Genomic DNA, 21798 nt, shown 5'->3' on the forward strand with positions numbered 1-21798 from the left:
GGAAGAACAAATATGATTTACAGGGCTATGCTAATTTTCTGTTCTGTTATTTTCAGCCCAGTTGATTTTATGTGATTTTATTATCAGCCTTGTGTTGAGCTGGGTCTAAATGTAAACTCTATGTCAGTTGGTGGCGGTAATGCGCTTTTTCATCGTTTGCCAACATTTAAAAACGTCAAGAAGAAGAAGGAGAACAAGGAGCAGACGAAAAAAAAGAGGAGGCGAAGAAGAGGAAGAGACGACCAAGAAGATCGTGAAGAAGACAGCTGACTATCTTGACTTGTACACTCTTTGAATCTGCTGCCTAGCAACAAACATTGGCGAGCTAGCCTGGTTAGCTACTCTCATGCGCAACGTAGTTAGCAGGAACGTAGGCTCACAGACAGATAGCAATGCGTTTTCATCCCGTAAATGCCACACATTTTACTCAGTTGTAGACGTTAAGTAAACTTTATCTGTCGCACTGAAGCGGAGAGCATTCGGCTTGAGCAGTCATTAGCTGGGTATCATTCACTAGCGGAGCGGGAGGTGCTTTTTCTCTGTGGAAAGTGGCTAACATTAGCTAAGTAACCTTAGCAGCGGAGTCACTAGCGTCTCCTCTTGCCACGGAGAAGAGCAGAGGGAGGCTGGAGATATGTGATTGTGGGCTAGCTGGCTGGTTAGCTCATCTAATGTTGGTGGACACCGGATGAGCTGAAACGCGATTTTACAGGTAAGAAAGTCGCCCCCGCTAATATGTTTGAGTTTTCTAGCGGTTCGCCCTTCCTTCGGTCAGCTTTAAGAGACAGTATCAGCTGCTGCTCGGTACCTGAACACCCCCCAGACAGCTGTTCAACAGGTCACATCTCGACCGAGGCAAGGGACTTTGATTTGAGGGAATAAAGCAGAAAACTTTGAAAATACTGTCTAGGATCCAGCAGCAGTAAACATCAACAGAAAGAAGTGGTTACATCTCATGGTATTACAGTATAAGATTTTAACTGTACCCTAAAATATTGGCTCGCTTTGAGTCCTGGCCAGAATAACTGTGAGTCTGAAGATGACTCACTGTCTAAAGAGGGGGGTGAACTGTCTATTACCTACTAAGTTCACTTATATGAGCATTGTAATGCGTAGGATACCCTGCTACCATGTCTTTACAATATGTAAGTTATAGTATGTATGGGGCAATAGTAAAATATCATGAAGATATCTGTCCCTGTATGGAAAATGACTTGGAGTTGATGGTAATGAGGAGTCCAACTGAAACTGTCCATTTCTGGAGAAGTCTGGTATATTCACTGGCATCTTCATATTTTACTACATTTTGTGTAGAAAAATTCAAGGTATGAAACACGATTACAGTGATCGACAAGAGGTGATCAATACGAATTGATTGTCCACTACTTTTCTTAATGTTGTTAATGTTAACTGCACATTATTTGAATACATTTTGAATCATTGTGTGTCAGCAGACTTTCAACATATGAATCATAAGCGTGCATAACCAGCCTCATAATCCCCAATTTTCCTTCTAGAGATGATTACAACGAGAGATGAGAAGGCTGCTAATGTGTAACGTGGCTCATGAGTCAAAGCTGGAAGAAAAGAGGGGGTCTATAGTCTTCCCCTAAAGATTTCTGCGTTAAAATGTCTAAAAATGATTAGACCTTTGTTGTGTATTTAGTTAAGTTTTGTACAAACATTTATCCGAATGTTTCCAGCAATTTTTACAGCCAGAGAAATGCATAAGTTTCCTTAAGGTAATGGTGCGTTTCATAGCTTCACTATAACTTCCTGGGTAGAGTCAGAGGGTGAGGAAGGAATTTGGCGAATGTGACTAAACGTTATGTGAATAAAACTAAAACATTACCTCATCTGCCAACACTTGTGCCTGAGTCACGTCAGATAGATTTTCATTAGCCATGGTGGTTGATTAATGGTGTATCACCACCAGCAAAGCAACTTTGACTGCGGGATCGTTTGTGTTTATTTGCGTTACTCAGTGAAACGTGTATTCCCCTCAACAGCCAGAATACTTAACTGTACATGAGCCGTGAGCTAGCAAGCAATGACACAGAGGGTGACTGTATCTATGTTTGTACTCGGGTCAATCACTAAACTCAGCACTCACTAGTCACTCCAGTTCTCTTTGTTATTTTTCCTTCTCCTCTCAGTAACATGTCGATTAAATAAATAGGAGCGAAGATAAATCCACATTTTAATCCTAAAAGTCAAAAGGTAATCTCTGAGCTCTCCTGTCAGTAAACGACTCTGATTCAGAGCAGAATCATATGTGACTCTGGGTGTTTATTCCTCCAGAAGGTCTGGCTCTGCACCAGACTCTCTCACCCAGAGCTGGCCGTCTCTGAGGAGCTGCAGTGGAATAGAATCAAGTAGTTACTTAAGAAGAAGAGCATTAGTGAAAATAAAATGGACATTCAAAGACTACTTTACATTTATATCTTTTGCAAAATAGAAGCACATATTTACACAAAGCTGTAATAGTACCAGAGCAAAATGTTCAGATCGCAGAGGTCAAAGTATGTAATTCCTGTTAACCAATGTAAAACATCACATTAAAAGAGTGTTCAGACAAAGAGCAGGCTGTTTATTTTAAGCCATGTTTTTTGCCTCCATGTTATAAAAACTGCTGCGTCATGCGGCTCAATTACAGTTGATGAATAATATCTGGTTCCGCAGCACAAATCGTGACTAAAATCCAGACTGGCTTTTGGACAGCAGTCACACAGTAGGTTGTCAGTGTCCACTGGGAACAGCTTTCCCACAATATGTTGTTTAGCGTCGCACTCAGCAGCCACACACATAAAACTGTGGAAGAGTTGCCAGTTGCTATGTGGAGTCTGCTGCTCTCCATGCTAATGGAAGAATAAACACATTACACAGTTGCTCCGAACAAGTTCATGGTAAAATTTACAACAGTGGGTTCAGTGTGAGCGCACGCAATAATTTAAAGGACAGTTCCAGTCGTAGTGTGTGCACTGTAAAGCACTCCCCTCCCAAATACATTCTTGAGGTAAACGTTCGTGCTGAAAGAAATGACAATTCAAATTTGACAAGCTATAAAACATGTTTAATTTCTTCTTTTTGAGATTTGATTGTCAGCCAAACAACAACAATAGTTGAGTTGCACTCACGTTGCTGAATGTGTTTACTTATAGTATCTAAACATGTGTCACACACTCATGTTTGATTTATTTCACACTTTCAGCTTGTATATGTGTTCGTGTCACATCATTGAAACTACCCAGGCAGAGTGGAACTGAGAGAACCAGCCAGACGTCGCCACCATGTTGGAGGAGGACATGGAAGTGGCCATCAAGGTGGTCGTGGTCGGCAACGGAGCCGTCGGCAAGTCCAGTATGATCCAACGTTACTGCAAGGGCATCTTCACCAAGGACTACAAAAAGACCATCGGAGTGGACTTTCTGGAGAGGCAGATACTGTAAGCAGTTGTTTAACGCAAGTTCTCATTGCTATATCAATTATAGCTTATATTTAAAGCCACTGCTGGGCTCCAAGGTGCCATAGTTTAGTCCTTTGTGTGACTAGAGTTTCTCAAAAAAGTTGACAAGCGACAACTGCAACGTCACCATTAAAGAGTTTCTTAGTCAACAGTAATGAAGATCCCATAAGATGCATAATCAGTGGATATTGATGAAGGTTGTATCATTATGTCAATGACAGTGACCAGGAAAACATCAAATAATGATACTTAAGTATATTGTGAATTGTTGGACTGTTTTAATATGAAAAATAAAATAATAAAAAGTTAGAGTACAGGTCTTACAAATTTACAAAGACATTCATAAATACAACTGAAAAACTAGAGTTTTAGAGTAGTCGGTAGGATGTTGTTATGCTCACTGCAAGTTATTCATAATTGTCTCTCATTATATGCTCATTGTTTTAGTGTGAATGACGAGGAGGTCCGACTAATGCTGTGGGACACCGCGGGGCAGGAGGAGTTTGACGCTATTACCAAGGCCTACTACCGCGGTAAGACCCCCCGCCACTGTGACAAATATACCACTGCTGCTTTGGGTCACTGACCTCCCTGACCGCTGAGGTTACGTTTTTATTGGTCACACATTTTACGGTTGACAGGCAGCGCAGTATTCCACCAAAGCACATGCACTGTGACTCATCAGCAGGGTTCTTTAGAAAAGTTTACTCAGTGTTTTTGCAATGTCAGTTATGTATCTGATTTCTAAGAGTATAAACAGCTTGAAAACACGACCAGTTGGTGTGCTGTCTTGCATTCCAGGTGCCCAAGCATGTGTGCTAGTCTTCTCCACCACAGACAGGGAGTCGTATCAGGCTATCGACAGCTGGAGGGAGAAGGTGGAGGCAGAGGTCGGAGATATTCCCACAGTCCTAGTGCAGAACAAGATCGACCTGCTGGAGGAGACTGTTATAAAAAAGTTTGTAATAGTTTATTTTATGCCAAAGTAATTGAATGTTAAAGACAAATTGTACTGTTGTCACATTTTGTATTTTCTTTGCAGCGAGGAGGCAGAAGCCTTGGCTAAAAGGCTGAAGCTGAGATTTTATCGAGCTTCAGTAAAAGAGGATCTGAACGTGAACGAAGGTGGGTTACTGATGATGTGGACAGCTGGTTTAATGCACGTGAATCAATCTGATTCTGGATGTTCCCGTCTTAACACTTGTCCTGGTTTTCTCTTTTTAGTTTTTAAGTACTTAGCTGAGAAGTATCTTCAGCGACTCAAACAGCAAACAGCAGAGGAGACAGAGGTGGTCCATACAACAAGCAATAAAATAGGTAAGGAACCTTACTGTACATCATGTTGCAAGTTTAAGTGTTTTACATTACTCATAAATTGTTTTTCCACAGGTGTTTTTAATACCACGAGTAGTAATGTCTGCAACCAGAACTCCAGCAACGGCAGAGAAATCATCACTCTGCGACCAAACAAACAGAGGACCAAGAAGAGTAAAAATCCCTTCGGAAGCTGCAGCCTACTTTAGACAAAACCATTTCATTTTAGTGACTGACTATTGTTTCTGACACTACATTGGTCATCGTTGTATTCTGTAATCACATTTAGAGACCAAAGCCCACTCAGACTGGGACATACTACTCTACGCTGCATTAATAACCTGATGTTTAATCTGAATCCTGAGTTGTTTCTGCACATTGATGGTTGAATTTCCTTTAATTCAGCCTCCAGCAGTGATCTGCACACAATACCTGCACATGCTTGGTTCCCCCTTGTGGTTGCCTTAAGTAACAGCAACAGCTGCAGCTACACTGCATGTTTGTTGTCATAAATTTAATTACACCCCAAGAAACAAAAGATGGTTTTTACCGTCCTGATTTTGGCGTTTCAACTGTGCAATATGTTTGCATGTATTGTAGAAGATACACAGATTATTTTGTACCATATTTTTATAGCTGTCAACAGAATATGGTTCAAACTATACTGTTTATCGGGACGAAAACACTATCGAATCCAGAGTTATTTCTCTGCGCAGAAGTATTTTTGTACGAATCACAGCAGTGTTGGGTGTTATTTTCACTGAAGTGTTGACATAGTGCCAAATTAGCTCTTTCTGAGCTGTAGTTAAATACTAATGCTGCAGTGATATTGATGTAACATGGAATTAGTAGAATGTGCTCCTATGTATAACCAAATATATGGATAACCAATAATCACTAACAGTAATTTCTGCTTATACTCCACTTATTCACAGCTCTGTTAACCAAATCGTAAGACTCTCACAAATGTTAGAAGTTGAATAATGGTCCTTTGCTCTTTGAGTCATAGTACCTCACGTCACGATGAGTTATAGCACTATGTTATGTTTTTGATTGCAGTTGTTTACATTTAACTGTGCTTTACTTTAACTTTGGTACAGCTTTGAGTAACTGATCAGCCTTAGAGTGAAGACTTCACTATATTTCTAACATTTGAAAACACTAAAACATGGTACAATTTTGGTTTTTATGTTTTCGATTTGGCTTCTGTAGTATCAATTTCTATTTTGTAAATATGATTCTGCTGCTTTTTGATGCAGAAAAAAGAAGAAGGAGTGGGGCCAGAAAGTTTCTGGAAGACTGATAGCTCACTGCTAAGTGGTGTTTGTCCCTGTGGTACAAATTATTTCTCTCTGAAGGTACAAAACCTGATCACCAAGACCAGATATTTTGCTTGTGTGTGCCTGAATATGGAAGAGAATTCAGTTTCTTCTCACTACATGAGGGTACTCCAAAAAAGATCCCCCAAACTACAACTACCTGTGAACTTTATATTACTGCCTAGTCTTTTTTTTTCTTTCAGAACTTATTATATGAAAGACAGCGGTTTACCAAGCACAAAGAAATATGTGGAAAAGTTATAGAGTCCCCTGTCTGAAATGGTCATCACTTCCTTATAAATACAATTCTACATCATCTTGGAATAGATGTGCATGTACGTTTTGTCTTTTTAGAAAGTTCTCAGATGTCCGTCAAAAGATTCAAATGAACTTCATTCTCGACATGTTCAGATGGGACTGAATTCATAATGTTTTCACGTTATAGTTTGTTGTGAAAATCCCATCAGGTGCTTTAAAATATGTTCCAGTTACACCACTGGTACAAAGACCATGTCACGTTTCAGACGTTCTCATTTGTATGTAAACAGTGCTGTTTGAAAAGAAAAAGAAAAAGGAAGTGTGGTGCAACTGTGCATGCAAGCATTTTATCCACATCAGTGAATGTCCGACCACGCCACACTGCCTTGTCCATGTTTACATGCTCCACCGGTAAGCATTTTAATCCCTACTCTTGCTGTTTGTTTAAAATTTGCCTGCACAGTGAATCTGTAAATAATTATTTCTCAAGCTTTCTCTTATCGTTAACATTGTGTTTACTTTGCCTTTCTTGCTTTTTGACTGAATGGATTGAGAGCACTTTACCATTAAGATGGCATATAATCCAAAATAATTTAAAACTAAACTAACCGTACTTATGTGCTGTCACTCAGGTGTTGTAATAATCTTTATGTCTTACTATTACTCTTCTTTTTCACACTTCATAAATCAATTTCACATATTTAGATAGACCAACACATGTATGCTTTCAGTCACACAGAAACAACACTCATTGTTGGATTTTAGTTGTAACAGTTAAAAGTGTATCACAACTTCAGGTGGGCGACGCCTGATTTTATGTCTGGGGGGGGAGTTGATGGTAATCTGACATGAATAAAACTCTACTTTTTTCTTCAGCATCCTGTGTGTAATTTCAAGCTAACATATATAAGTAACCAAGATTGAAGTCTTCAGGTTCACTTTCAACCATTTCCCATATGTTTCAATCCCTTGTCACACTCTTACTCCATCCACTGAGGAAGAACATGTTGGGTGGAAAGCAGTGTTACTCAAGTAAAGACTTAATGGTCAAACATACAAAGATGTTTAGAGTTTGACAGCAAACTGTCAAACCGATAAAGTTTACAATGCTTTTATTTAATGTCTTTTTTGACTGATTATTTTCCGCCCCAATAAATCAAACCGCTCACTGCAGATTAGCTTTTCTTCTCCATCACGAGTTGACTTAGCTGCTGTCTTATTTAATTATGTGGAATAACAAAATAAATAACTAAACTGTCAGTTCATTAAAATAATCTTTTAAATGTCACCTTTCTAGAGCATAACATTTTTCATGCAATAGAACATTGCTTATAACTACATTTTTACTAAATATGTACCCTACTTACAGGGTTTGGTAGGGCAGTAATGCTGACTATATAGCACTAGGTTACTGGTGCTTTAATTGTGTGGAGCTTCATACAGTAAACTATTGTCTATATCTTTAGTGCAAACAGGATACATAGATACCTGCTTCATTTTCACATTTCATGACAGCCATCATTGATACATGGTAAATGTATAGTTAATTAAACTTTAGTTAATAGTTATTTCACTGTTAACAATGAAATTCTTCTGAAACCATTTATTAAGCAATTGTAAAGGTCTATAGATGAAATACAGTGTTAATTCACCATTTACAAGTTAAGTTTTATAAATATCAGTTGCAACTTTACAATAAACAATTGCCTAATAAATGGGTTATAAGTAATTATTAACTAATGATGATTTATTAATGATGGTGTTACCAATGTTCATTTTGGCTCTTGCACCTCACATAGACGAGGGACCCTATGAACTGATTCACATGACAGCTCTGCCAATGAGCACAAGCACTGATGTGCTGTTGTATTCCCATGTATTACAGCATCACGTCACCTTTGACAAAAAACAATGTGCTTTTTATTCACGTTTTGACACATAATCTGACATAAAAACAGCTTTGTGCAAATATGAACTAAAATCCACAGCTTAATGTGAGTTGTGTTGCCTTCACACATGGAGGTAGTGTGTGCACATCTAACATCCTTCCCAAGTGCCGATTTAAAAGGTGAGACGAGGAAACTAAAAAGATACTTCAACGTAGGATTCTTTGTCGAGCATGCCATCGTATGATTTTCTGTCTCATCTAAGTGCACATGTGAACACACATTGTGTACTGGGTAACACATCATGCAGTGTAAATGACAATCATTTAAAGATAAAACTTGATTATGCCAAGAAATCACCAATCACAGAGAGTGATGGTGTTTGTAGCTTTACCGTATTATTGGCCCTCAGGTTCAGTCTCACTGTAATTTCACCCATAAGGACTCGTCTGCTGCTACATCATTGTCAGAGTTAGTACAGGATTACGACAGTTCTCGGTGAGGTTAGTGGTATTAAAGACACGTGTTTATGTTTCGATGACCGGTCTCATTAACAGCCATTGGCCTTGGGTTGCTCCAGTTTCTGGTGATCCATAATCTTGATGTTCTTGTCAGCATTTTCAACGTTCCTCAGCAGAGTCTCCAGCCTCCGCTTGATCTTCTTCTGGTCCTCCAGAGCGCAGCTGATCACGATGGCCTGAAACTTCTGGTCGATGGGGCACGGCGGGGCCTCGGTCACACAGGCCGCGTGCAGGGCCAGGAGCCGCTGGCGGCCGCACTCCATGTCATCCAGTAGCTTCTTCACCATTTCGTCAATTATGGCAGTGGCCTTGTTCAGCGCATCCTCCTGCTGGGGGTTTCTGATGGTGCCAATAGAGATCTCCACTGACAGCGTACGGCCCATCAGACGGTTTGCAGTGAGATCTAACTCTTCTCTCTCACCTATGAAACAAAAAAAGAAAGCTTCAGCTTCCTTCATCCTCCCTGTTTATCCTCCCAGCACCCAGAGACATGCAGCTCAGGTGAATGTGATTGTGTTACTGCAGGGTGGATCCAGGCCCGATTTGATGCAGTGTAATCCAACAGGATGGCCCTGCAAATCTACTACACTTAGGAAATGTACGAAGTTCATTTTTTAAAAGGCATGCAGGATTTTTCAAAACAAACAACAACAACAACAAAGGATAAACTCCAGCAAAGATAATCCAGCACTTGTGTGGCGGCGCCTGTATCTGCAGACATCTTTCCCACTTCCTGTATTTTCTTATTTTCTTAGTATTTTGTTGTGTTTGCGGTGTTTCTTGGTGATTCTGGAGAAAGATAGCTGACATATAAAATCAAATAACACTTTTGCCAACCCAAATGTCGGTTTCTTAACTGAGCTGGAAATGAGACTCAGAGATCAACTATCTTTCACCCTTTGACTGGTGTGTTTCCATACAGAAACCTGAATAAAAGGCCTTTAAAACTGTCAGAAAGCTGTCGATTCAACTCTGTGATCTTTGTTTGAGGTGTTCAGGAGTTAGATTACTTTATATTGTCCTTCTGTCACCTGAAAAAGCAAGACTTTAATGAACTGTTATTTTGTCCAGAAGGTGAAAACATAACACAAATGAAGCAAATGACAGCCTCCACATAATGGATTCATAATACATTATAAAAGCTGAAAATGGTGGTATTTGGAGCAGGATTACTACATTGGATTGTACTAGATTACATTTCCAACCCCCTGTATGTACAGCACTGTATAGTTAGGCTATTGTAAGGTGGACATACATCATTTGGGAAATGAGGACACTGTGATTCAGGTAATCAACACATTCTGTATCATGATTTGCATGTAATCCTATAATATGAACCAGAGATGAACAGGGGAAATCAAACTATGACGCAAACTTTTATATTTCCTTGGGTGGAGTGCAAAAACTATCATGTTGCCTCCTTTCCCATGAGGTTCTTGAATGACACAACCCAGCACCCAAAAGATAACCTCACTGGATCACAATGTTACAGAGAAATCAGAGCAGATACACAAACACACACCACTGAGCACTATACAGTCGGAAACGACAAGGTGGATCAGACTCTATAATGTCTGTTTACTCCCTGAAAGTCTCACCAGCACAGATGTTACGCATTTCTTGTCCGTTCTGAATGGACTGAATCATTTCCAGGATGCACTCCCTTTCCTGCTCCATGGCCGACGCTGCTTCGCGTAAAGCCTCCACCCTGACAGAGACAACAATACATGAGCACACATTCATCCACAACCACAGAGAGAACTGCTGATAAAGAGGGATAGGGCTAAAAAAAAATCCCAGCCCACGTCACAGTATTGTACTGATACAGTAAAAGAACCAAACTCACAAAACTTATATTAATCACAACATAACCAGCTGCAGCTTTAATCCGTGCAACCACCATTTTCTCCCTCATCCCGTTAGGATTACATTAGTATCATATATTATATTATATAGTGTATAAGGTGTGCGTATGTTAACGATCACGCACATGCTGAGGCCTGGCACTTCACTGTACCTCATTTCCAGCTCATCCAAAGTTTCCAGAAGTCGTCCGGACCGATCTGCCATGGAGAGGGTCCGGCTGAACTTGGCGCACTGAGCGTCGGTCATTTTCGCCTGTATCTTCGTCTGAGCCATGACGGTGAGTGTTTCTTCCTCTTGTTGTTATTATTATTACTGTGATCTTAGAGAAATCCTTCCTCCCGTGTGCGATCACCGCCCTGAGCTGTCCGGCTGACTGGTCTGTGGCTGCAGCAGCGTCCCTGGGAGAACATTTCCTAACATGGGCTGAGACTTCCTTCACGCGCTCCTCGCAGAAGTTTCCCGAGGAGACCAGAACGGTGGGTCGCAACCTCTGGTCCGCGGACCCCCGAGAGGTCCCCGAGGAGCTGAGGGGGTCCACAGAAATACATTTTCAGGTATGCTTTTAACATGACTTGGGATGATGTTTTTATGCAGACAATCATTTTTTAGAATCTCTTTCCCCTAAAATCAGAATTATGATTGTGAATTAATAATGCACATTTTGAAATGATCATTTTGTTTATCTCTGTGAGAAAATGGTCGCTTTTAGCTTCTAACAAGGTTTGTCAGCCAATAGTATAATGTTGTTGGTGTCAGTGTGTCTGTGTTTGTCAGTTTGTGGGGAAAAAAACATAAGAAATTCTACAGTACACTGTGCTGTTCCCCGGGTCCTATGTTCCCCGTTTTTCCCAAAAAAGGTCCTATGTTCCCCGGTTTGTTCATCAACCGGCAACAGCGGGGAACATAGGACCCTTTGGGTGAACAGCGGGGAACATGGGACCCTTTTTTTTCAAAAAAAAATGTCACATACAAAGCGGGGAACATAGCACCCGGGGAACATAGGGATGATCCTGCATCCAATTAGCTAGATAGCATTAGCGATGTTAACGATAGCTAACTAGTGTTAGCAACATTAGCTCGCATTAGCAATGTTAAAATTAGCTCACATCAGCAATGTTAACGTTAGCACACATTAGCAACATTAATGTTAGCTAGCGTTAGCAATGTTAGTGCTACAAACTGCCTGAAAAGTGGATTGACTGACAGGTGGTGATGCCTCGGCCTGCTCAGTCGTCCTCCTAGATCAACACTTTACACATCTGTCAATGCAATTTGTAAATTGTGATTTTGTTCTGTTAGTGCAACATCTATTGCATGACTGTCCGTCCTGGGAGAGGGATCCCTCCTCTGTGGCTCTTCCTGAGGTTTCTTCCATCTTTTCATTTTCGATATTGCAAGTTTTTCCTCACTGGACTCGAGGGTCTAAGGACAGAGGATGTTGTTCCCTGTAGAGTTTGTAAAGCACACTGAGGCAATGTGATTGCGATTTTGGGCTATATAAATAAAACTGATTTGATTTGATGGAATGCCACATTTAGGGGCAGAATGTTAACAATAACACTTTTAATTTCCACATTTAACAAATATCTGTGAGTGAGTCTTCATAAAAGTAGGTCCATCGCAGTACTCTTTTTTTGTGTGAACCCTGATGGAAAGTGGACTTTAGATGGCTGCTTTTCATTTAAACTGGTTAATTTTTAACATACAGTAACTGGCAAATAAGAGCAAAAAGTGATGTCAGGACAAAGGCACCTGGCATGAGAGCAACATCATATAGACTGAAATGAAGAAAAAAAGAATATTATATAGAGGAATATTATACTGATTGTATATTTAATGCATGTTAAATAAATTGCCCAGATACTCCGTCATGTTTTCAGGTCATGCTAAATGTTCTGTAAATGTGAATCAGATGAGGTTTCCTCACCGGTGGGTGACACAAGCCTGTCCACGTTCAAACAGGCAACGTCACCTCTGAAACTGCAGTTAGATGGTAGCTGATAAATTCTACAACCAGGAGAGTCCAATCATAATTAACTTGCACGATGACTGCATATATGTGCACTCACTGTTTACTACCAGGGCTACGACCTCAAACTATTTTACTATACTGGAAAGTTTAATTCATTATCTGATTGACCTATAACTGAACTTTGCAAACAGATTATGCAATGGACGAGTGACTAAGAGGGTGAACAAAAAAGCAAAGGAGTGAATGAATCCTATATACATGTTTATCACAATTACAAAGGTAGCTGCACAAAATACATCTGGATGCAAGTTTTTCAGTGTGTAAGAATCTGTACGTTGCTCACCAATGATTTTGAAGACGACTTGAGGAAACTACCATAAAGATCAGGACCTGCATGACAGGAAAGACTTTTCTACATACAAAGGGTGGCCCTACTCCTTACGGTGCATTCAATACACTGGATTTCAAGTCTGCAATGTAACCCGAGATGGCGACTGGAGATACAGTTCTCAACGTGGTCACAAGTTCCACCACGGCATTCTGCAGTGTCATCGATGCCATCTATAGCACATGTTTTGACACACCAGAATCTTTACAACAGAGGACAGTGTGTAAATCCACAAACCAACCTTCAGAGTACAGAATGACCTGTGATGGGAATGCCCTGTATTGATTTTATTATATAACTATGAAATGATTAAACACACAGAAAAATAAAATAGCAACTAACATTTATTGAATATATTCTGAACACAAATATCCCGGTACAAAACATCTCCACATGATATCCGAAGAACATCGTGTCACAACAGAATTAATCTCATCACATCCTTAAAACTCCAGAAGACTTCTTTGAAGAGCCTCTTCCAACTCTGCAAAACAGGAAAAAGTAGAGATTAAGGATCAAAGTTACACTATGTCCAAATAAACTATAACCTATAGTGCTACATTATATTTATACATTTTAAATCGCAGCCCATCTCCCAAACCACTAAGGCCAATAAAAGAAGAGTGTTTATCAGACTAACTTCTCTTTAGCAAAATGTAATCGGTCAGTAATTGGTGCACAAAGGGACGTACACTATACGACACTATACTCAGCAATGAAGGGAAGAATCTAGCTGAGGATGTAGCCAGTGGAATCAATCTGTGATCCTCACAGTTCAGTCGTAGCCTAAAGCCTGGATAAAGATTAAATGCTCAGGCTCATACCTGCTGACTCTCTTGCCTCCTCTGCACTCACAGACATCTCGTTGTCCGATTCATCTGGAACAGGAAGGTTGTGACAAGACCAGAATTTTAAACTTCGATGAAAAAAGAAGATGATACTGGACACCTTTTTTGATACCGTGGCAAAAAGAAATAACAATCTTAATCACTCTAAATAGGATGTTTTTTTCCCCTTTTCTTTTTTAAATTAACAACCTGCACACAGTTCTGATACAGAACACACACCAACACATTGTAATATTAATATCTGTGCAGCCTTTGGTTGAAAAGTGTCTTTTAAACACATGGTATCAAAGAAATATCCAAGTATTGATACTTGTGACAACCTAAGAACACAACAGATGAGCAATTATTAATGTAAAACCAGTATTATGACACTTAATAACGAAAAATACGATTCATATGAAAACAATAAGGCATTGTAACTGTATAGACTGTACATGGAAGGCGTTTCATAACTTCCTATTTGTGGATGTAACACAATACGCCAAGACTTAATTGTATCAACGCTTGAGCCACATTCCTCTTTGATGAAATCACAGATACTCCATGTCTGTGTGTGTACATACTGCATCTTATCCATTTACACAGCGGTTATGTATTGTTTGTTGCCTACCTTCATGCACTTCACTCTCCTTGTTGGCCTGATCCTGGTTCAAAAACTTCACCAGTGTCTCATCTTCTATCTCTGAAATGCCAACATGCAAACTAAATTAAACTCTGCCTGCAAAACATAGATTAATAAATGAAAAACATTTCTAACAGATTTACCATTTGTGTCTGGTTTGATCTCCACAGCATCGAGTACTTTTACAGTGGCTGCTTTTGCTTCTTTACTGCAGGTCCTGGAGCTCATGCATGGCTCCATCGTACAGTGTCGGGAGTGATAGTGTTTATGGAAACTTGGTACGCCTGTGAAACTCTCCTGGCAATCTTTGCACTCTACGTCGAAGGTCTTGTCCAGGTTCAGAGCGGGGTGTTTCATGTGGACGTGAGTCTTCATCTGTGCGTAGGAGGGCACGGACACACCGCAAGGAGCACACACATAATGACATTTTCCCTTATCGGCCAAGTCTCTCATACATTGTGTGTATATAGCTTTCATTTCGTCTTTGCTCTTTTCTGAACCCATGCATTGGCATGTGAGCTGACCGGTGCTCTCAGCAACAGCAGGCTGAGCACCATCGTCCATACAGTAGTAGTCCCTGCTGTGAAGACTCTTGTAGTGCTCCAGGAACTCGCCCTCTGATTTAAACGGCATGCTGTCGCAGAGGCCGCAGAAGTGGGAGCTTTTTATCTGCCCGTTGTGCTCGTTCGCACAATGTCTGCGTACGGTGGACTCTTTGAAGAACTTCTGAGGGCAGTGTCCGCAGATGTATCTCTGATAGCTGTGACTGTTCATGTCGCTGCAGTGTTTGTGGACGTCCTCCTCGGAGTCAAAGACGTCCTCGCACATCCTGCACATCCAAGTCTGCTCTGCTTTTAAGGAAGATGTCCCTACAGTGTTCTGCTGGATTGTGGACTTTTTGGAAGACGAATGGTGGGCGCTGGTGGACGGTTTGGCATCGATGAGAGTGGCGAGCTCCTCGGGCACTTCTTGTTCGGTGAAGTAGGTGTGTCCGCTGTGAACCTCTGACACATGTGACAAGATATCTTCGTAGCGAGGCATTTCCACTTTGCACTTGCGGCAGTAGAAGAGGTAGTTGGAGAGATGAGCTCCCCCGTGGAAGCGGCTCATATGCAGGCGGGTAATTGAGGACTCTCCCATGTGTTTGCCACACACGCCGCACTGATGGAAAATCTGGTTCACGGCCAAGAGATGCTTACTGGCTGCAGCCTCCTCTGAGAACTGTGCACCACACTCACAGAACCATGCTGTTGTTGAGTTGCCATGCACACTTGGGCTTAGCCTCTGTCGTTTGGCTGGAAATTCTTCACAATCATTCCTCTTCTTATTCCTCTTTTGAAAAGGTGTGTCAAGGCCAGTGGACTCTCGTTTCCGCTGTGCCTCTGTGGCTCTGTGTGTGTGCTGAATTTCACCAAACCTGCAGTGCTGAAGGACTGCTTTCTCCATTGTTTGGTTGACCTCCACGTCGTGCTGGGTCGATTCCTTGTGTCTCTCAATTTCAGCCTGGCTGAGGAAGATTTTACAGCAGAGGGAGCATTGGCCTCGCACTTGCAGCTGTTTCATTACTTGCACTATGGTTTTATCGGCCTTGGCCACCGCACAGCCCTGTCTGCATTGCACACTATAACAGAAGGAAAAAGAAAGTAAAATTCAGTTACACAGAACACCTGAGCAAAACTCAGGTCTGCTAAATGCATATGGAATATCAAAAGATAGTAATACAGATTTCACACTGGACAGAAACCTCCTCACACCCACTAACATCTGACTTTTGTCTTCAGTGAGAAAAATAAAGGTAAAATCGGCACCAATTTCCAGGTTTACTGGCTCCATCTCCGACAGGCTGTGATGGAAATATGACACAAGGGTTCAAGTCACGGACGCAAGCACATAAATAGTGTTCCTTCCATCCGTCCCGGTTCAAGCAACATTTTTCAGTTAAGTTTAAAAGAGAGACTGAGGTAAAAGATAAGTAACCACGATAGCATTATCACTGGCCAAAATGTCTGTACTCAGTTCTTGCCAGCTGCCCTATCCATCTGCGTACGTGCAACTCTTAGAGAGGAGAATGAAGCGAAATGTCTCACTCCTTAGCAAATTCCATCATCAGCTCCAGAAAAACTGATTCACAATCTTATTCAGACTTTTTAAAACAAGTGAAATGTCCTCCAGATGTAGTCTGATGAGGTATATGATCCGCTGCTTTCTACTGTCCCATGTTTTCAAGCACATTTGCGATGTTGAATGTGACACACCAGCAGTAAAGCAGAAAGGCTAACTTGTCCACTGGCAATGGGAAAGGAGGCAATTGCTTATTTTTGCTTGGTTCAGCCATGTTAAAGGAACCTGCACATATGCGCTTATATTGGAATAAAATAGTATAATATATGCAGGTGTACTGAATAAATCACAATAAACTTACTTAAAGTGAGCTTGAGCTGCCTGATGTGAGATCAGTACTTTGTGACATAAAGAGCATCGGACACTGAACGTTGCATCCTTGCACAATGTGATGAGACGATTCTTCACATATTGCGGGATGGGTACTGGCAGTGCTCTTCCTCTGGTTTCTTGAAGAAAAGAAAAAGAAAAGACCCCGAGTACTTTTTAAAGACAGTCTTATGTAAAATAAACTTAAATGACAACCAAATCATTTAGAATAATTTGCTTATCCAGTGTGCAATAGGAACTTGCGTATACAAATCTTTGCAGACACAATTACATATAAACAAAATATTTATTCTTTAATAATTTCACACATTTATCAATTAAGCAATCCCTACAATTGCACAGATGAAATAGAAAACTGTTAAATGTTACTGTTTAATGACTCAATTTCCACTTCCCTGTGCCCATTTATTTTGAAAAAATTGTTGCATTTAAATGAAGGTGTATAGAAAATACAAATATTCAATAAACCTTACCAGTCATGGCGAGTGAATCTGTGAAGTGGTTTCTGGCTGACATGTGCTGAAGACACTCATCTCGCAGGCTGAAGAAGAGGTAGCAGGCGGGGCAGGCAAAACACACAATCCTCTGATAGGTCTGAGCGACGCTGTGACCATCAGGAGCGGAGGAGGACACCTGGTAACCAAAACAACGTCACTCAAAACATGTTTCTTCTCAAAATAATTATGATATAAAACCCAGTCATTAAAGTGCACCAACCTTAGACTCGACGTGTCTCCTCCAGGCTTCTTTAGTCTGAAAATGTTGACCACAGGCAGCACAGGCAAAGAGGTCATTTGGGCATCCTTTCAGATTGATGGTTGGGTCACAAGGGGAGTGATCGAACCTACACATGAGACATTTCATTGCAAAAGATGCCATGTTAGTACTCAGGAAATGGTGGGAAAGGTAGTGAACTTACTCTGAAATTAACAGACAAGGATTACCTTTTTAAATGTCCTTCGAGTAGGGAGGCGTTCTCATAAACTCGACCACAGTTAATCACTGGACAAGTGTGTCTGGTTGAACTATTGATGGGAAAAGAAGCAGCTCCTTGCCTTCTTCCAAAACCAGCACTGATCACTCCAGGTTTAACACCTGAGGAGAGACACAAAGGCTTGAATCATCTGAGATTTACAAGTGACAGGGTTGGTGATTTTGCAACAGGTTTCTGATTCAGATTGAAAATGTACCTGGCATCTTTAACCACATGTCTACACAGCGCTTTGCTTCCCGATTAACTCCATTTGTAGGACTAAAAGCCAACTCCTGTTGTCCATGAGCTCTTTGTGAGATTTGCTTCGCCTGAAAAAGAGGGTCATGAAGAGATGACATATTATATTACATTTTTTTTTTTAGATGTCAGTGGAAACTGATGGTGTTGATATGAGTTCTCTAAGAGTTAGCCAGTATAATGCTGTATGGAGTGACCACGCCACTGCTTGCCACAGTTACTTGTTTTCTAACCATTCTGTCCACAGGGTGGCACTGCAGCTATTATTTGACACCATATACCAACTCAAAAGACATTTTCTTCAACATTAAAGTTACGTTTACTGAATAAAGGAGACACAAATAACAACTGGTTGCAGAAATGCTTTTCTGGTTTTGCCAGTGCTGAAGCTACAGACTGGACTCTGCTTTCAATGGCTATGGACACAAGCACATTTTTGCGGAGCAGTTAATAAATAAAATATTACATAATGATAATGTAGAAGCACTATTAGTGTGATCATATCATTTTAATGCATAAGGCGTCTCCTTTCCTTTGCCAGTGTAGATGGAAACATGAGTAGAATACAGATATCTCAGTACTGACAGCATAAAATTAGGAAGAGGGAACAAATAAGGTATGCAATATAATGTAATTTTGCCTTTTATAAAAAAAAAGAAAGAAAGAAAAGGCAACAAATGCTAAATCAAAAAAGCAATTGAAGACAATGGTCTGAAACACAAGCATTCTTACCTTGAATGCTCTACATTTATTTGCTCTTTCCTGTTTCTCTAGAGCCACCTGGTGGGCCAGTCGGTCCAGTGTTGATGTGACACGCGCTTTATGGCAGGTGATTTTATCTTTCAGCTGCAAGAGAATAAAAAGGTGATTATTAATTTTTCTTTCAGAAAAACGCTAGACAGGTAAAAAAGCTGTTCTATTAATCCACTCACAGTGCCTGCTGATGATGAACATCCCTCATCCTCACTGTCACTACGTAGATCAATACAGTCCAATACTGGTCTGAGAGGGGCCTCCTGAAGCAAGTACAAGACACCATGTCATTTAGCGTTATAAAACACACCTCCCTTTATACAATTCATTACTTATTCTGGGAGTGCCCGTGAAAAGGTGAAGTGATCTGTGCTGGAATCATCAGCTACAGTCTTACAACATAAGGAGCAACCTGTTATATGGTTCAGCGGCTCAATTTAGATACAATTGTGAATAAAGTGAAATGGAAATTCAGTCTGATTATCAGGCTGGATAAAGATGTGCACAATCAGTTCAATCAATGTCGGCACACAGAAAGTAAGCAGGTGGTTTTAGTGATCCTTTGAACCCATTGATTTTTTCAAATAGATAAAAGTGTACACGTCACTTACTGATACAAACTCCACTTCTTCCACCTCATCTTCGTCTGACTGAACTGGAGAAGACATTTCTCTGTGGGAAAAAACAAACTCAATGTTACTTATGAAGCTGCAGCCCACACTTTGAACAGTCATGTGACAGGAAGGGGGTGTGAACTATTTGACCTAAGCCAGCCAGACAAGTATCACTAACAGCACTGTCTGTAACACCGCCGACTGTGACCTCATCGTCAAGCCTGCTGGCTCTGTTTAATAAAAATGTGGCCATAAACCTTCGCCGTTTTGTTCAATACACCTCTTAACAGTTTAATCATTCTCTAGATAAGCTAACCCTTAGCAACAGAACGAAAATACGTCAATATTGCTTAGTTACAGGAAGGATTGCATGAGATTTGGCTGAAAACGGCATGGCAGGAGGCTTCACGTCGATGTGAGGCTTGCATAAAGCAACAGAAACACGACTTACTCCGGCGTAATGCAGGTCAGTTCCATTAAACCCAATATAGCCCATCAAAAATCCAACATGGGTATAATTTCTTCATTGCCTTCCCACTAGAGTGCTTCTCCTAAGTGCTGCCACTAATGGGTGGAAGCTAAATTGCAACGATCCATGCTGTTACAACACGGTGTTGTTGTAATGCAGCGCTCCGCCACTGGTGGCAACACTGAGCGCCGTTGCCCTCCAGCGAGGAAGAAGTTACGCGCCACAGAAGAAATGTCATACGCCGTTTACATTTATGGTATTGGGTTTAGCTTTGCAGAGCATGTAGCTGCACTTCATCGATTTAAGTCCAATCTTTTTGCAACTTTACACGCGCCTGTCATCGACGTGAAGTGCCCTAGTCTGTCGCTGGTAAATTAATTCGGTGGTCTTTGGTTTCGCATTATCAACCAACGTCTTTTCAGCAACTTTATTGGAAGCAACATCTTGAAATGAGTGCTCCACAGTGGCAGCCATCCAGGACGGTGTTGTTGCAGTGGTCCGAAAAGTCCGGGCTGTTGTTAAGCTAACGTTAGCTATGACGTGTGCGCATGCAACGGCTGTAACGTTAGCTCACGCGCTTAATCAGTGTAAAGTAAACACGCTAAAGTTGCTCTTGAGTGTTTGCGCTCAGCCAACATGTTTGAAACCATCAGATGAATGAAGCTGGATATCGCATTACCTACTGTTCCTGTTGGCTCCTCAGTTGACAGAGAGGTAGCAAGCTAGTATAACACCCCAAATCAGAGCAAAGGAAGCTAGTCTGGTCTGCGACGTCATGTTTGACGGAAGCGCTCCTTTTCTATCCGGGGTGTGCCGTACGGACGGGGTTAATAGTTGTCAAATTACAACAGACGCAATACTCAATCCCCGCCCGTCTGGTATTACCAGTCCGGGCCGAAGTGTGAACTGTCACCAACTACAAATCTATTAATATATTAGTTCTTCCCCTCGGATGAATAGCTATACATAGACTGAAACTAAATGGCACCGCTCACTTGAGAAATCAAACAGACATAAGACTCATGTATCTGCTGTGATAGATCATGATGAATAATAGAGGCAGTATTGTGCACAGAGGGGCTCCCCAGGGCCCTGCTCTCTCAAAAGTACATGCAACACATGTAGTAATGATAGATACATGTAACATATTGTGTGTGACACTAATTTGATGATCACAGTGATATTATATAAAACTGTACCCATACAGTAGTAATGTGTTTGAGCACAAAGGTTTTAATAATGTAGTTTGTGCATAAATGCATTGTGATTATGCAGACATATCACCTCAAGCAAAACATTCATCCTGATGATTAACTGCAGCCCAAGCCTCTTTCATCCGGTGTCATAGTCTTATATAGGGCTGCAACCAACAATTGTTTACATTGTTGCTTTTTCTGTCCATTATTTTCTGGTTTAATCGATTAGTCGTTTGGTCTACGCAAAGATATTCAGTTTACTGTCATAGAGGAGTAAAGAAACCAGAAAATATTCACATATCAGAAGGCAGAATCTGAGAATTTTGACTTTTTTGTAAAAAAAAAATGTACCAAACCAATTAATTATAGATTATCAAAATAGGTGGTGTTAAATGTGATAGTAGCCAACTGCGCGATTAATAGCTGCAGGTCTAGTTTCTGGGAGTAATGTGAACATAGGGAGAATGACTCAGAAGACAGAAATGACAAGACTTCAAACAAGCACCCCTGAAAGAAGGACTGAAAGATACTGCAGTCCCATCTAGTGTCCAATGAAAGTGTGAGTACCCAAATGATTCTAGCAATTAAAGAGGCTTTGTTTTTACATGTATTACAATAATCCTG

The 21798-nt window shown here is 40.8% G+C and overlaps 3 protein-coding genes across 11 annotated transcripts; 1 reads left to right on the forward strand and 2 right to left on the reverse strand.

The window, feature by feature from the left end:
- The first annotated feature begins 276 nt into the window (after positions 1 to 276).
- rab23 (RAB23, member RAS oncogene family) lies at positions 277 to 7232 on the forward strand. 2 transcript variants are annotated; one of them, XM_084374723.1, is made up of 7 exons: positions 277 to 712; positions 3252 to 3445; positions 3914 to 3999; positions 4268 to 4424; positions 4509 to 4591; positions 4691 to 4783; positions 4856 to 7232. In XM_084374723.1, exons 2-7 carry the CDS (start codon positions 3291 to 3293, stop codon positions 4987 to 4989), a joined length of 708 nt encoding a protein of 235 aa, XP_084230849.1. In that variant the 5' UTR covers positions 277 to 712; positions 3252 to 3290; the 3' UTR covers positions 4990 to 7232. The 2 variants fall into 2 exon arrangements, with proteins under 2 accessions (XP_084230849.1, XP_084230848.1); XM_084374722.1 differs by having other exon boundaries at positions 278 to 712; positions 3212 to 3445.
- A 1079-nt stretch (positions 7233 to 8311) lies between these two features.
- On the reverse strand, positions 8312 to 11047 carry bag2 (BCL2 associated athanogene 2). Its single transcript, XM_084374976.1, has 3 exons — positions 10782 to 11047; positions 10363 to 10472; positions 8312 to 9185 (listed from the first exon to the last, which is right to left on the reverse strand). Exons 1-3 carry the CDS (start codon positions 10901 to 10903, stop codon positions 8794 to 8796), a joined length of 624 nt encoding a protein of 207 aa, XP_084231102.1. The 5' UTR covers positions 10904 to 11047; the 3' UTR covers positions 8312 to 8793.
- Positions 11048 to 13316: 2269 nt separating this feature from the next.
- Positions 13317 to 20767, reverse strand: znf451 (zinc finger protein 451). 8 transcript variants are annotated; one of them, XM_084375018.1, is made up of 13 exons: positions 20658 to 20766; positions 19507 to 19567; positions 19075 to 19158; positions 18875 to 18988; positions 18102 to 18213; positions 17856 to 18006; positions 17629 to 17755; positions 17385 to 17544; positions 16883 to 17030; positions 14604 to 16081; positions 14449 to 14520; positions 13815 to 13868; positions 13317 to 13474 (listed from the first exon to the last, which is right to left on the reverse strand). In XM_084375018.1, exons 2-13 carry the CDS (start codon positions 19561 to 19563, stop codon positions 13434 to 13436), a joined length of 2598 nt encoding a protein of 865 aa, XP_084231144.1. In that variant the 5' UTR covers positions 19564 to 19567; positions 20658 to 20766; the 3' UTR covers positions 13317 to 13433. The 8 variants fall into 8 exon arrangements, with proteins under 8 accessions (XP_084231144.1, XP_084231147.1, XP_084231140.1 ...); XM_084375021.1 differs by having other exon boundaries at positions 20662 to 20755; XM_084375014.1 differs by lacking the exon at positions 20658 to 20766 and adding an exon at positions 20313 to 20574.
- Positions 20768 to 21798: the final 1031 nt, after the last annotated feature.

Source organism: Pagrus pagrus, assembly GCF_965226575.1.
Source record: "Pagrus pagrus genome assembly, chromosome: 15".
Lineage (NCBI taxonomy): Eukaryota > Metazoa > Chordata > Actinopteri > Spariformes > Sparidae > Pagrus > Pagrus pagrus.